Source organism: Erythranthe guttata, chromosome 5 (genome assembly GCF_056151865.1).
Source record: "Erythranthe guttata isolate IM_541 chromosome 5, IM_541, whole genome shotgun sequence".
In the NCBI taxonomy this organism is placed as follows: domain Eukaryota; kingdom Viridiplantae; phylum Streptophyta; class Magnoliopsida; order Lamiales; family Phrymaceae; genus Erythranthe; species Erythranthe guttata.
In genome coordinates this window covers 2,552,884-2,569,440 of record NC_142537.1, presented here as the reverse complement: position 1 = coordinate 2,569,440, position 16,557 = coordinate 2,552,884, and the positions used below count along the sequence as shown (strand labels likewise).

Below are 16,557 nucleotides of genomic sequence, written 5' to 3'. Positions count from 1 at the left end.
GCTAGCATAACATTGATCATCTAATCATATCATCACCATATATATATATATATATATATATATATATATATATATATATATATATATATATATATATATATATATATATATATATATATATATGACTACCATACACATATATATACATATACATGATACTAGTAGCCGACGGAAATCGGCCTTTCGGCCAAACCTAGCGGCGATCGGGACCGGCGGTGGTGGTGGCGGTTAATCTCCGCCACGACCGGGCGGGGCTCCGTCAGCTGCAGGGAGAGGCGGTTGATCCTCTCGATCTCTTGCTTTATTTTTCGAACTTGGCTGTGAATTCCCACTCCTTTATACATATCTTCTTCTTCATCTTTGTTGTTGTTGATTTTTCTATGCTCCATATTAGGCATAGTTAGAGAGAGAAAGTTAGAGAGAGAGAAAACCACACCTAACAAACAACTACTTGGGGAAGTTTGTTCTAACTATGAAATAAAGATTAAGCCAAATTATGGGGTTGTGTTTATATAGGTTTGATTGGTAAAATGGGGACATGAAATCTTCATGAATTGATGAGGTGCTATTTATTGGTAATAATACTCACAGATTTTGTATCTATCTATAGGATGATATTTTACATAAATACCCCTTTTTACTTGATTAAATATTGGTGTGGAAGGATTTTATTACTATTATTTTTTAATTTATTTTTGGTATATTAGCCCAAGAAGATCTTTTGAGATTATCTGTTTGACCTGGAGATTTTAGTGATTAATGTTTGACCAAAAAAAAAAGTCTTGGGGGTTATGTGGAATGAAACTATTGGGTGAGGGGCTAAATGCAAGAGTTTGGTGCTCATGGTATTTATTTGATTTCACATATGTTAGTTTAGTAATGGTCAGAATTGGGCAGATGGCCTAAAATTCTATTATTGAACTTGTCCACTTGGTGTTTTTGATTTTTTCTTGGAAATGTGGTAAAAAAAATTAATTGACCAATAAGGCAATGGGAACACTGATTTTTGTTTTCGTTTGACCTCGAGATTTTAGTGATTAATGTTTGACCCTAATTTTTTTAGACTCTACTAGTAATTTTATATTTGTTTAATTTTTGCAAATGTTCAAATATCATCCAAAAAATAGTATATTTGACTAAACATTCCCTCCGTTCCTAAATATGTGTCGTTTTTCATCTTGCCTTGGTACAAGTATTAAAAATCTCAATATATATGTCTTGAGTTTAGAAAAATAAATATTGATATAGATATACTAATTAAAAAATATGTAATTAATGAAGTATTAGAATTGTAAAGTGACAAATAATATTGAAAAAAGAAAATTCTTAAAAGAACAGTTATTGTGGATCACAGCGTATAATTCAACAGATGATTCGATGAAGATAAAGCTTGTTCTAGAGGGTGTTTGGCTAAGCTTATAAGATGTTAAAAGAAGCTTATAAGATGTTTTAGAGCTTATAAGCTCTTCCAAAAGATCTTAAATTTTTTTAAATAAACTGTTGGAGAGCAAATAAAATCTTTTTAAATAAGTATCTCTACCCCACCTTTTTATTTAAGATTTTATAATGAGTAAAAATAGGAAATAAGTTTATGATCCAAACACTCTAAAAATTAATCATAATAAAAATAAGATGTAACAGCTTATCAGCTCTTAGAACATCTTATCAGACGTAAGAGCTTATCAGCAATTTAAAATAAGCTTAGCCAAACACCCTCCTAATGGCAAATGAAAATTCATTTGTTTATAGTGCTTAATTAATTAATGTGGACAAAAAAGCATAACAAAATAATATATTGGGCTAAAAAAATTCAGGGAAATATGAGATCATGATAATGGAATTATTGTGGACCCAAACTTACCTAAGGCGGTTAAGTTTGTTGGCGGTGGGCCGCCAGCAAAGTTGCACGTTAAAGCATTCTCCGTTTGTCACGTGGCAGCCATCGATTTTGCTTAGGGTAAAATTCATTTTGCACCCCTGTACTATGATAAATATATCGTTTACCCCCCTGAAGTATTGAAAACATCAAATACCCCCATGCCGTTAGTTTTTTTCTTCTAATTTCGTTAGTCAAACCCTTTGACCGACTATTGCAAAGAAATGTTGGCTTTTTTTTAACGAAAATACCCCAAAAAGTTTCTATATATAGATTTCAGGGCTTTTAGTTTTCATTTTTTGTGGGTTTTGTGCCGTTAGTTTTCCTATATATAGAAATTTTTTGGGGTATTTTTATTAAAAAAAAAAAGCCAACATTTCTTTGCAATAGTCGGTCAAAGTGTTTGACTAACGGAATTAGAAGAAAAAAAGTAACGGCAGGGGGGTGTTTGATGTTTTCAATACTTCAGGGGGGTAAACGATACATTTATCATAGTACAGGGGTGCAAAATGAATTTTACCCTTTTGCTTATGTGTCCAAACTAGGATAGCATATCCACTCTAGATTTTTCTGGGATAAAAAAGGAAAAATCGACGTGGGGATTTAGTTGGAAAAAAAACAACCATTTTAATTTTGAAATTCAATTTCGCTTTCTTCATTGACAAAATGCCACACCTTTGTAATTGTTCGAAAATTTATCAAACTCTACAATAATTAGTTTTAATCGAGCCAAATACAACTTGTATTTAAACTTAAGTTGATTAGCAATTCAGTCGAGTTCGAATAAGTTTTAATCGAACTGAATGCAATTTGTATTTGAACTTCACGAATATTCCTTTGAACGAATAGGCCGCTATCGGCGTCGCACGGGTGCCGCAATTTAATTCCGATGAAAAATTTATCGTCTTCAACGCGAAAGTCAGATTTAAAGTTAAAAAAAACAGAGAGAATCTTAAGAACATGTAAAAGTGATTAGGAATGAATTAATTACCTCTAATGATGATTAGACTATAAATAATTAAGAACAAATTAAACATCTTAAATTGGGCCTTTATATGGAATTGGGCCTCTACATCAATAAAGTAAAAATATTGGACCGACAATTCTTACATTGGGCTTTGATTTAAAATTTGGCCTTGTCCATTAGAGTTATTAATATTAATTAATATATTTCTTGAATTTATATAATTAAAAAAATTAAAAAATTAAAAAATTAAAAAATTAAAAGTTAGAGTTATTTATATAATTAAAAAAATTAAAATATATATATATATATATATATATATATATATATATATATATATATATATATATTATGTGCTGATTTTTAAGCTTTAACTTTTCATTAGGTCATAGGAGATTTTTCTCAGGATGCGGGCGCCACTTGTCTTTTTCTGCTTTGTCCACTGCTGCTGAGTTGGACCACTTCAAAAGTTGTTGGAATTATTTCATGAATAAGGCGATTTTTTGTTATTTATATATTTAATCATCAAATTACAAGTAAAATAGAAATAAAAATAAAATTAACTGATTTAAAATGCCAATTTCTGTCTATATTTCTGCTTGATATTATTAGATTCTGGGTAAATTACAACTTACAAGTACCCCTGAGGTATGGTCAAATTACGAAAATCCCCTTCTAGTTTGATTAATTATAACCACCTCTCAACTATAAAACTTCTTACACGTATTTCAAATTTAGTGGAATCTTCGAGATTATATGAAATATTATTTCTTTTGTACCATTTTTATCCCATTCGAACTCCACATTTTGAACCAAGATGATCATAATATGTGTTTTTTGGCTTAAGTTGAATTTGACACCATAAGGATGGAGGTGTAAAAAAAATTATAGTTGAGGGGGTAGATGTAATTATTCAAACAAGAGAGTTTTTTTCGTAATTGACCATACCTCATGGGTGGTTGTAATTTACCCTTAGATTTTTAATTGTAAACCAATAATACTATTTCGATGACTGCAAGGGCATCATTGCCCCGATGATATCAGGATGGGAAGGATAGTGTTAGCTCACGGGTTTCATTCTCATTGGATTCGATTGTAGGCCAATTTATAAGGTCAATCAAAAAGACAAAAAAAAAAAAAGAAAATTAACTATTTCAATGGGATTTAATTGTCAAAAAATAACTTTAATTAAAAAATAGAGTGTATAAAGTTTAAATAAAAATTAGTTTTGAAAAGTATTTATTGAAGGAGAATAAATTCATTTTATAAGTTATAAGGAAAATACCTGATAGAATTACTCTCCATCTTTCTTCCTATAAAAAGACAAATTTTCCTCCACTTGATATTTAACAATAAATAACATTATCATTTGTAAGAAAACTCTGTCCTAACTACTCTTTTGTATCCATTGTGTCTTTTTTATGAATTTGAAACCCACACATTTTTCAGTGGCGGAGTCGGTATACGAGTAGAGGGGGGCCACGGCCCCCCAACACATCTTGAATCCTTACTTTTTATGTGAAGATTCGAAAAAATCAATGCATAATTAGTATCGGTCAATCAATCATATAAAGAAAAATTTTGTGAATTAGTTACAACCATACGACGAAAATAGTTGAATCGTTCAATCAATCAATCATACAAAGAAAATCAATTAATATTTATGTTTCTCTAATAATTGTGCTACAAATTAAAAACACGATTTATCATATGGAACAAAATAAACGTACTTAATTTTGAATTTGTATAACCAAAGGTTTCTAAATTTGGTTGGATTAAATTTTATACAATGACGGTCGAGTCAACACTTTATTTTATTTAAAATGATCGAAACCAAGAACATGACAAAGAGCATTGGCCCATCTTGTAACAACCATATTGTTAAAGCACATGCACGTGCATGATTGATGTGGAATTTGTTTAATCTTTTATGGGTAAATTACAAAATGACCCCTGAACTTAGACTAAATTACAAAAAACTCCCTCATCTAATCAGTTATCACCAAAACCCCTCATAATGTTTGTTTATGTCCTACGCCGACCCCCTTACTATGTGATTTTCATGGATTTTTTGATTCCATTGAATATTTTCCGAAAAAATGTCAATTCTACCCTTGCAAACATGATATTTTTTTATGATACTTTTTGAAGACATAAATTACTCTAAGATAATGATAATACTAAAACGTTAATGTCTTAATTAAGAAGAAAAAGGATTCCATGTAAAACCACCCTTAGGGTGGAATTGAAGTTTTTTGGGGAATATTCCATCAGATTAAAAATATTTCGTGAAAAATCACATCTGAAGCGGATCGGTGTAAGACGAAAACAAACATCAGGAGGATTTTAGTAATTTCGGATAGGCATGGATTTTTTTTTTAAATTAGCATAAGTTCAGGGCATTTTCGTAATTCACGCATCTTTTATTTCACTTTAATTTTTATATATTTTCCAATAAAAAACGGATCAAATCATGCACTCAAATTTTGAAATAGATCAAGCTAGTGCCTAGATCATGGTATGATTGTATTGAACCGAGTCACTTTTGGTGAACTATAATTAATTAATTTATAGAACTCTCTCTTTTGTTGTGTTTAGATAGAACAATTTGAAATCAAGGAAATAATAAATCAATTTGTATACATAAAGATGAGTTATATATGCATCACAATGATTCCAAAACGTATATAATCCAGAATTTGAAATCATTATAAATTGAATTCATCTATACATTTTGTTTATTATCACAAATTTGATATACATGTAATACTGTTTGTATATATGTAGGAGAGAGAGAGAGTTCAACCTCTATAAATTAAAATACAGTCGAGACTAAAACAAAATTTGTATTAATTTAGCGACATATTAAATTATCGAACTAATAATTTATTATGTTTTTACCGAGTGGAAACCAGAAAATTAAAAATATTATTAAAAAGAGGTTATAAATTTATCGAGATTATGATGTGTATATTATATGGTGAGTTGTTAGGGGAGAAACATCAAAGAAAGAGACGAAAGTTGGACCAGGATTCAACTTTCAGACAGGGAAACGAGTCGTGACGCGTCAGAACACATTCATTTAATTTGAATTATAACTAATGTGTCCACTCTTTCAAACAATATAATTAATTAATACTATTATTTAAACAAAATTCTGCAGACAAATCGCCCACCATTTTTGTGCCTTTTTCTTATCCATTAAATCTCATCCCACCATTATATTACACACACATACATACATATATATATATATGTATATATATGCTGGAGCAGTATATTCGTTTGTGTGAAGTAAAGTGCAAGGAAAATAGAGGGAAAATAAGAGAAGGTGTTTATGTATTTTTATCTGGAAAATTAAACTATATATATTGGACTTATAATTAAGTTATTGATATATATATATAAATATAGATATAGATACATGTTACATATGGCTGCTCGGACCGGTAGACAATTCCAGAGGTACAACAAAGATCATCGACTTGTTGTAGGGTAATTTTTCAACTTTTGAAATACTCTTATCTCTCGGTTTTTTCCTATGCTTTTATGTCGAATTTTACGAGATTATATTCTACTATACATATGTATATATACATATTTTGCACCCTCGAAAAACTAACTGGTTATTTATATCGGTCACCTTCTAGTAAAAACCTAATGGAGGATACCTATTTTTGAAATTTTGCTCATTTAATTATATATATATATATATATATATATATATATATATATATATATATATATATATATATATATATATATATATATATATATATATATATATATATATATATATATATATATATATATATATATATATATATATATATATATATATATATATATAATTAAATACGTAACGCGAAAATTAAATAATTAATCTCGTGTTTTGACTAATATAATTATGCAGATGCATTCCGTATAGATACAAGAAGGGTAGGGAGGAAGAAGATGAGTTGGAAGTTCTTGTGATTAGTTCAAAGAAAAGTCAAGCTATGATGTTTCCTAAGGTCATCAATCAATTCACTCTTCTTTAATTTCATTTTTGCACTATAAATTAAAATATAAGAATATTGTATGTGTAAGAACTTATAAAAATATATAGTAAATGTTTTCGATGATTTCAATAATTCGTCGATCTTGTCACAAATGGAACGAGTTCGTTAAGATTTGGATTTTGGTTGATAAAAACTTATTACAATGTCACATGCATGTTAATTTTTCTTTGCCGAGATTTCGAGGTATCTATTTTACGAACTAACCGACACCCTATATAACATGTTTCTTTAATTTGAGGAACTTAGTTAAATATATCGTCGTATAGACGCTAGAAACACGAGTCCAAATATAGATTTAATTATGCAAATGCACGTATAAACATATTACACGTCCACAGAGCTGAAATGATCAAATTATCGAACTAATAATTTAATACGTTTTCAATGAGTGCGGACCGAGAGAAGAAAAAAAAATATTATTTAAGCGATTTTATTAATGTGTCGAGGTTCTACTGTATGTACGTACGTACCTACGTATGTGTATATATATAGTTGAGAGGTCATTAATTAAAATGTACATTAAAATAGGGTGGTTGGGAAGTTGATGAATCAGTGGAAGAAGCAGCTTCTCGTGAGTCATTGGAAGAAGCTGGGGTTCTCGGAAATATCCAGGTTTTTTTTTTTTTTTTATTATTTAATATGCATGTTTAATTGCAATTAATATGTTTATTAATTGCAATTAATGTGTTTAATTGCAGTGTGAATTAGGGAAATGGGTATTTAAAAGCAAGAGCGGTGAACTGTACCACGAAGGCCACATGTTTCCGTTGCTCGTCACGCAACAACTTGATCTCTGGCCGGAACAAACTGCCCGGAGAAGACAGTGGGTAATAAATAAATTATATTCTGCATTTAGTGATTATAGAATAATAATTAATATTAATGACGTCATTATTAATAAATTTTGTGTAGATGAGTGTGGCTGAAGCAAAAGCGGCGTGCCAGCAGTGGTGGATGAAAGAAGCTTTGGATATATTGGTTAATAGATTAATCCTTAAACGTGGAATTTGAAATTTTCTATCTATGTATTATGCATATGTATATGTATGAAAATTTGTTAAGATCTGATGATATCATATGTGAATTGTAATTTTAAAAAATTAAGATATACTTTTATGGACAAATTCTGTTGTTTAATCGTCCCTTATAAAACTAAATGCATGAGGTGTAATAGATTTAACGAAATCGTAGTACAGCTAAATATCTATAAATTAATACAGTTGGGATCAGAGAAATTCTATTAATTTAATGAATTATTAAATTATTGAGTAAATAATTTAATACGTTTTTACTGAGTCGGGACCGGAAAAAACTATTATTTAATTGAGATTGTTAATTTATAGAGATTCTACTGTATTTAGTTGCGAGTTTTGACTTTTGTAGTGAATTTGAGTAAATATGAATATTGTCAACCACACTTTTCACTAGCACCCTACAATTTAGCCAGTAGAACTTAATAGTGGCAATTGAACGAGAGAACTTAAATATGAACTTGCATGTAGTCGTTTGAGAATTTTGAGGTAAAACTAGGGGTGGAAATTGGACAAATTTTCAAAAGTATAGCTAAACCTCTATAAATTAATACAGTCCGGATCAGAGAAATTTTACTAATTTAGCAAATTATTAAATTATTGAGTTAATAATTTAACACGTTTTCACCTAGTTGGAATCGAAAGAAACTATTATTTAATCGATGTTATTAATTTATTTAGTATTAATTTATCAATGTTCTACTGTATTTTAACTTTTTTGGAAGTGCAAAAATTAATTCTAATTTTATTTCGAAAAAAATCGCAAAAAATGGAATTCAGAATTCCTTGAAAATGCGATAAAAAATTATTATTTTAAAATCAGATTGAAATAAAAAAAAAAAAAAGTTCAAAATATCAATTCTAGGGGCGAAAACGGCACAATTTTTCGAAAGTATTTTTACTGTTGTGGAAGTGAAAATTAATTCTTTTTTTTTAAAAGAGAAAATGATCATATATTAGGTATAAATAGCCACATCAAACGAGAGAACATCACCCTCAAATTGGTCCAAAACGGCCATTTGAGCAAGAGCATGAGCTAGACAATTACCCTGTCTTTTGATAAACAAAAACGAACAATCAGATTAAAAATTCAAAAGGAAAAAACAATCATCAAGGAGAGCACCATATGATGCGTTTGGGAATCCTCTTCCTCGTAAGGCATTAATAATCTGCAACGAATCCCCTTCCATGATAATTGAAGATCAGCCCTTAACCACTGCCGTCGACATTGCATAGAGAGCGGCACGAGCTTCACCCTCAACCGCCTTAGGTCGACCTATGAGTTTTGCAACGCTCCACCAACTGCATCGCCCCTCCGAGTCCTGAGCCACCATAGCAACTTTGTAAAAGTCTATATTTGCCGGAAGTGCAACATCAAATTGATCTTAATTGTAGGTGACCAGGAGGTGGGGGGTGACGGTAAGAAATATTGTTTTAAAATAAAAAATATTCGGATCGAAATCGAAAAAAATAAAAAATTTCATTATAATTTTCATCCCTAGGTAAAACCGTAAAATGATTGAAAAAGACAGACCTAATTATACTTGGATTAAACCCTTCGTCGTCACTGCAACTGAGCTACCATCCTCAAATCACTCTCACAAAAATTACATCCAAATGTTCAATCCAAACAGTTACCTCAAACTCCTTAAATCACAACTGCAAAACCCTAAATTTCATTCACCCATTTCACATATCCACAATCGCACATCAAGAAATCCTCCAATCAACAACCCTGCAATTCAGTTCATCCTAAATGAAGCTGAAGAATTCCAATCCTCCAAAACCCAATTCGCTTCTCCCGATCAGAAGCAAGAAGATGAATCATTGCCACATAAGGAGAATAGAGATTTATCCAGCACCCAGATTTCACACCCATGGCGTGAATGGGTTGATTTAATGGAGAGATTGCTGAAAGATGGATACTTTGACGAAATTGGAAACCCTTTTACGAATAATGGTGAATTGGGCAGTAAAGAGGCGAATTTGATAAGGACTGCTTCGTTGAATTTCTCCCGCGACCATTACCAACTTATAAGGTACCATGAAAAATTGTTTGTTTTCATTTCATGAGTAGTCAGGGTATGCAGACTAACTGTTTGATGTGGGGACTGACTGAAATCAAACTTTCACTATCTCAAATGATTTTTTCCAGCTTGTAGAGGGTACTTCTGTTTGTACCTTAGTCTTGATATATGCGGTTATTTTCTTGCAAATCTGCCATTTATGTCCAGTTCTAAGAAGTAATTGGTGTTTTGGTTCGTTTTCTTCAAATTCCTAATAAGAATAGTTGATTGATATTGATACCGAGCCTCTGTTGTGCAGACACTTCTCGCGGAAAGACATAATGGTAATTGCTGGGCCTGGATGTCCAAGCACTGACAGGAAAGTTGTCAATTCTGGAAAACGGCTAAGGGCTCACTTAGGAATCGACGAAGGAAATGTACGTCTTAATTGCACCATTTGACTCGGGAAAGTAGTTTAATGCTAATAGTAGTCTATGATAAGATAATCTGAATCTATTCTAGTAGGTTTGCAGCTCCTGCATTTTGAGAGGCGATTGTGATAGAGCTTACGTAAAGGCACGTGTGGATGAAGGGCTTAGAACTGTGGACGTTATGCGTTTTTTATTAACATATGGTCTTGATCCCATTATTGGTTCGGTGGAAAACAAGCCATGCTTAAAGAAAAGTGTTAAAGAATCTGTAAGAACATTGTTGAAACAAATGGCGGGCATTAGGGTCGAGGGGCATGATAGCGAACCACCGAAAGTCAAAACTCGAGAGTTGACCCAAGAAAATGACGTTGACCAAGAAAGGAGTCGAATTGATGTTCCTATGAAGCAAGGCGATTGGATTTGTCCCAAGTAAGACATACAAGTCGAGCTTATCCCGATTATCTTTCTTGAATGTGTTAAATCTATTAACATATTGCTGGTATTTTTTCTAGATGCAAGTTCCTTAATTTTGCCCGAAATGTCAAGTGCTTGAAGTGTAACGTCTTCTTCGAGGAAAGGCTGAAAAAATTAGCAGAAGAACAGGAGGACCTTCCGTTGAAAAAAGGAGACTGGAAATGTGACAAGTAATTATCCATTTTGAAATAAATCGCTTATCTATCTATCTAACTTTTTTAGTTTTTCTGAATTTTCGTTGTTTTCTTACAAGGTTTTAACTTTTTTTACCAGATGCAAGTTTTTGAACTTTGCGAGAAACACGAGGTGTTTGCAGTGCCAAGAGAAGCCTCCAAAGCGGCAACTAAATCCCGGGGAGTGGGAATGTGATTCGTAAGACTTGCCCTATAAGTTCATGTGAAATCACAATATTAACACTGCTCTTGTTTGACGTTCGTTTTGTACTTGTGAAGGTGTAATTACGTCAACTTCAGAAGAAACATGCTATGTCTGAAATGCGACCACAAGAGACCAATTGCATCTCAACATGTGTACGATAATGTACAGAATCATCGTCAAACACAGTCTTGGTTCGGACAAGAGAAGCAAAGTAGGTATATGTACAGTTATGATGATTCGCTGAAATTTGTCGAGAGTGAAAGTCAAGATGACATTAGCTCGAGCTCAAGGAATAGTGGGCCCGATTTTCTGGACTTTCCGGTAATTGGAGGTAAGAGCAGCTTTTCCAAGAGTGTGCAAAATCAAGAATCGCTGAAAATGGAAATAACCGAGAAAAGCAGAACTGTCGATTGTGAAAATGACAAATATAACCCTAGCATAATTCGTCGGACGAGTAAATCTCTTGCATCTGATGAAGATGATGATGACATGGCTGAATGGTTTGAAGGTCGAAGAAAGACAATGTAATGGAACATCAGATTCTCCAACACAGCAGTTGTGAAACATCATTTCTATTGTGAATCTGATTTTGTATTAATTTTCGTGTGAGGGGTGAGACTATATTAATGAGCATGTTCTTTTATTTTTAATGTTTTTATGTATGGAATTGATAATTAGGCTATCAAACTTGATTAGTAATAAATAATAGGGTAAATTGCAGACATCCGTTGAGGTAATGTCAAATTACGAAATTCCCTTATGTTTGGACAATTACAACAATTTCTCAATTATGAATCTTTTTACACGTTCATTCTTACAGTGTCAAATTTAGTGGAATATTTCTCCAATTGTACATGTTTTATCCCATTCGAGCTTTTCATTTTGAAATAATATGATCATAAAATGTGTCTCTTAGTTTATAAATAACAGATTGTGGTGCGTGAGAAACTGTATTTTTGCACAAAATAAATACAAATTAGAGAATATTCCACAAATCTAGAAGATTTTATAGAATTTGACAATATAAAGGTACAAGTGTAAGAAGATTCATAATTAATTGATGGTTGGAATTATCCATTATAATATATGTATTATTTTGTTCTAATATTATAATATATATATATATGTTATAGTGGGTCCAATTCGTTTGCAACAAGTGGTTGCTTGGTAGGGTATGCAAAATGACAGCTTTATTCCTCTCTTGCGATTTTATTTTATCCTCAAAAAGCGTAAGAAAAAGGTACTCTGTACTGAAATGAAGTAAAGTCGCTACATTAACAGTACCGATTTCTCTCAACTTACAACAGCCAGTAACACTTCAATCAAAGCAAAGGCCCCCCCAAAACACTTTTTTTCCCTCTTTCTCTATCTAAAACCCCCCATTTTCAATTCCTCCACCCGGTAAATTCATCCAGAAATGGGTTCTGAAGAATCATCACGTGTTGTCGGTAAGCTTTGAAAACCCTAATTTTTGTCGTCCTTTTTGTTTTTTTTTTTTTCCTTTACATTTTTTGTGGTGCACAGTTCAATTTGGGGATTAGGGATACCGAACTGAATTATCTGAATACGTATTTTTCGATTTGTGGATTACGGTGAAAATATGTTGTGTGTTTTTTCACTTTTGTAATTCGTCTATTTATTTTTGTGCAAGTTGATCTGTAATTTGTTTTAAGTTGCGGAAATGTGAGTATTGATGATGTCTGTTAGTGGCGATTTCATGATAAATGAAGGATGAGGATGAACTTAGTTCTAGCTACACTTGTGAGCCTTCTATTTTTTTTTTCTTCTTTCTAATGCAAGTTCGTTTACGATTAAATTTCAGTGAGTTTACGAAGCAGATGAATGTCATGCAAGTAGACATGGAAAAAGGATTTAGGGTTAGCCAATAATTAGTAGATATTAATTTTAGTAGCTTCTTCATTTGAAGAGGATAAAGATTAGTAGCCACAAATATTCCCGTGTAACTTCAAATTTTGTAGTGAAACGGAAATCAACTATCAAAGGGGTCGTCTAGAGATTTTGAAGGAACAAATTCATAGTAACATACTACATAAGCATCAATCGTGTATACTTCGGTCTTGTGAATTAGTAATTTTTAAGTATCACCACTTGATCGATGCAGCACCGATCACTGCTCAAGATCACCATTCTTAAGGGTGGAATTTGTTTTTAATACCGACAACCAAGGTGGTCTACAGTTACTAGGTAGGTCAAAAGGTTAAGTGGGATTGAGTTGGTTTGAGTCAAAACGGGGTGCATTGGTTGAGATGAAAAATGGTTTCGGGTTTTTTGGGGGTTGTCACGCTCCAACCAATGCACCCTGTTTTGACCTACCCCACCCGTTTCTCATCTTCAGTATAGGTGGGGGCAGAAGTTGCTAGAAAGGGGTGGGACAAACTGGCAGACATATCTGGGTTTGTTTTCCTACTACTCGACATCTATTTACCAACCCGTCCCTATATCAACTTCGCTACCAAGCACTGAATTACTGATAATAAATATCGAGAAACACTTTTTGCCTAGTATGTTCAATTTATGCCTCCTAGTATCGGATCCGAAACTTCAAAGTATAAACGGTAATGCAACTTTTGAAATATGGCATCCAAACAGTTAGTTAATCGGTTTCAATTCGTGGGATGTTGTAATCTTATTACTTAGCTAACTAAGAGAACAGAAATCTGGACGGATTTTCTGATTGTCTGATGAGGAGAATTACACACTGTACATTGTATTGTACTGTAATAATTAAACATTTTCTTGGTGATGTAAAGTGTCATCTATAATATTTATACCACTAAATTTTATTACATGTTACTATTATGTGACGATCAAGTTCCACTCTTTCACTGACTAGAAATGTTTGTCTGTAATGTGGTAATTCTTACAACCAAATTATATGAATTTACAGTGCCGAGGAACTTCCGTTTATTGGAAGAGCTAGAGAGAGGAGAGAAGGGAATAGGTGACGGAACTGTTAGCTATGGAATGGACGATGCTGATGATTTGTACATGCAATCTTGGACTGGAACTATCATTGGTCCTCCTAACGTTAGTCTTCTTTAAACTATGCATTTAACATTTCTTTAATGTTATTCGTTTTGTTTCGGTGATGTATTTTTTTGCCTCATGGAAGTCCGTGATTATGAATTTTATCTTTCGGTGGTGTTTAGTGAATCAATAATTTCATAGTGTGCTTGAAATGGAGGTGCGGAATTTGAGTTGAATTCACACATATAAAGTAACTGAATCGTACTATGGTGGTGTTTGCATAAGCTTTGCAAACTGATTATGAGCTTTTTTTTTCCACTTATAATCATTTTTTTTTTGCAACACTAGCTTTTGCGTTTCTAAAAATAAGTAGCTTTAAGCTAAATAAGCAGTAAGCCGGGATCTGAGAAGTGCTCTCGCCTCTCAGAGCTGATTTTATAATTTAAAAGGGTAAATTACAAACACCCCCCTGAGGTATGGTCAAATTACAAAAACACCCCTCTTGTTTGGATAATTACAACCACCCCCTCAACTCCTCAAATTTAGTGGAATCTTCGAGATTATATGGAATATTATCACTTTTGTACCCGTTTTATCCTATTCAAACTCTACATTATGGAGCAAGATGATCATAATATCTGATTTTTAGCTTGTATATATCAGTTTGTGGTGCATCAAAAATTGTATTTTTTACACAAAACGAGTACAAACTAGAGCACATTTCACGGAATCTAGATGACTATGTTGAATTTGGCACCATAAAGGTGGAGGTCTAAGAAAAAAATCATAGTTGAGGGGTAGATGTAATTATCCAAACAAGAGGGGTTTTTTTGTAATTTGACCTTACCTCAGGGGGGTGTTTGTAATTTACCCAATTTAAAAAGCACTTATGTAACTAACTAGTAAATGCATTTGGCATTTTTGTCCTTATTTTAATTTCTTTTTACTGTTGTTTCCCAATACTTCCATTTGATTTTAAAAGATGCGTCCGGTGAATATTTATTTGTTATTGGGCATTGCTAAAACAATTAATTTTTATCTAATATAGTATTAATATAGGATGATAATCGAGAGAAAAAAATTCCCTCTAATTGAGAAACCTGTTTCAACAGACCGTACACGAAGGGCGCATATACCAATTGAAGTTATTCTGCGGGAAGGATTATCCTGATAATCCGCCAAGTGTAATGTTCCAGACTCGGATTAATATGAGCTGTGTTAATCACGAAACTGGTGTGGTGAGTGCTGCTTCTTCGAATAGACATTTATTTGGTTACATTATATGATTTAAAATAAAATAATTTTTTTAATTAATAAAATATTCCAGGTCGAGCCCCGTCTCTTCCCCATGCTTTCTGATTGGCAGAGGGAGTATACAATGGAGGATATATTGATGCAGTTAAAAAAAGATATGATGTCACCCCAAAACCGTAAATTGACTCAGCCTCCTGAAGGTATATATTATTATTATCTCTTTCTTTTTTAATTAAATATGCAAAATCGAAATTTGTTAAATTCGAAGGGTGTAATTTGATGTATTTGTAATTTGATTAATTAGAATATATGTTATTTACAGGAAATGAGGATGCTAGAGTTGACCAAAAGGGTATAGTGCTGAGATGTTGCATCCTCTAAAATAGGTACATATATATATATATATATATATTTGAACTGTGAAATTCCAGGTAACATGTTGGGTATTTTAGTAATATATTTATATATATACTTGGTTTAATTTGAAGAAATGTAATCTAAGTATCTGCATTGTGTATTTAAGTGACAAATTTATATCTGCTATTACTGAATTTGGCTGAATAATTTATTTTTTATTTATAAGATTAGTTATCCAGCACCAACTTACCTAAGATTAGTTATCCAATTAATAAATAGGAAAGCTCTTCCTCATTTGTGAAGCAAAAGAGTGGGAGACCAGAGTCAAAACTCCACAGCTTGATTAGGCGGATGATTAAAGCTTTAAGCAATTGTGTTTACGGTGGGTCCCACGTTTCATTTGATATTAATCCTCTGCATTATGATTATCCGGATTTGTAAATGATACGTACGGTGAAATACACTGGGTGATCTCGAATCATTGATTTACACATAATATAACAAACACACCCATGTAAATTATAAAAAATCCCTTGCACTTAGGATAGATTATGAAAAATACCCCGCCTATCCGTAGTTACTAAAATTCCCCCGGGTGTTTGTTTCTGTCTTACACCGACTCACTTATAGTGTAATTTTTTGCGGTATCTTTTTTATTTCAGTTAATATTTCCTAAAAAATATTAGTTCTACCTCTGCAAATGGATGATGGTGTACTAAAAAGTTTTGTAGATGTTA

General features: G+C 32.2%; 4 protein-coding genes across 5 annotated transcripts; 3 read left to right on the top strand and 1 right to left on the bottom strand.

Moving 5' to 3' along the window:
• Nucleotides 1-99: 99 nt before the first annotated feature.
• On the bottom strand, nucleotides 100-536 carry LOC105966138 (uncharacterized). The gene has a single exon (XM_012990695.2). The coding sequence runs from the start codon at nucleotides 396-398 to the stop codon at nucleotides 159-161; it is 240 nt and encodes a 79-aa protein (XP_012846149.2). The 5' UTR covers nucleotides 399-536; the 3' UTR covers nucleotides 100-158.
• Nucleotides 537-6,089: 5,553 nt separating this feature from the next.
• Nucleotides 6,090-7,987, top strand: NUDT17 (nudix hydrolase homolog 17). Of its 2 annotated transcripts, none has more exons than XM_012990519.2 (5): nucleotides 6,090-6,335; nucleotides 6,754-6,853; nucleotides 7,430-7,513; nucleotides 7,600-7,728; nucleotides 7,814-7,987. In XM_012990519.2, exons 1-5 carry the CDS (start codon nucleotides 6,265-6,267, stop codon nucleotides 7,910-7,912), a joined length of 483 nt encoding a protein of 160 aa, XP_012845973.2. In that variant the 5' UTR covers nucleotides 6,090-6,264; the 3' UTR covers nucleotides 7,913-7,987. The 2 variants fall into 2 exon arrangements, with proteins under 2 accessions (XP_012845973.2, XP_088674359.1); XM_088818233.1 differs by having other exon boundaries at nucleotides 7,600-7,724; nucleotides 7,814-7,905.
• A 1,467-nt stretch (nucleotides 7,988-9,454) lies between these two features.
• Nucleotides 9,455-11,871, top strand: LOC105965974 (uncharacterized). Its single transcript, XM_088818535.1, has 6 exons — nucleotides 9,455-9,971; nucleotides 10,258-10,375; nucleotides 10,464-10,798; nucleotides 10,882-11,013; nucleotides 11,117-11,215; nucleotides 11,296-11,871. The coding sequence occupies exons 1-6, from the start codon at nucleotides 9,550-9,552 to the stop codon at nucleotides 11,747-11,749; spliced, it is 1,560 nt and encodes a 519-aa protein (XP_088674661.1). The 5' UTR covers nucleotides 9,455-9,549; the 3' UTR covers nucleotides 11,750-11,871.
• Nucleotides 11,872-12,465: 594 nt separating this feature from the next.
• LOC148770427 (ubiquitin-conjugating enzyme E2 variant 1A-like) lies at nucleotides 12,466-16,045 on the top strand. Its single transcript, XM_088818536.1, has 5 exons — nucleotides 12,466-12,669; nucleotides 14,130-14,269; nucleotides 15,322-15,447; nucleotides 15,537-15,663; nucleotides 15,786-16,045. Exons 1-5 carry the CDS (start codon nucleotides 12,639-12,641, stop codon nucleotides 15,842-15,844), a joined length of 483 nt encoding a protein of 160 aa, XP_088674662.1. The 5' UTR covers nucleotides 12,466-12,638; the 3' UTR covers nucleotides 15,845-16,045.
• The last annotated feature ends 512 nt before the right edge of the window (nucleotides 16,046-16,557 follow it).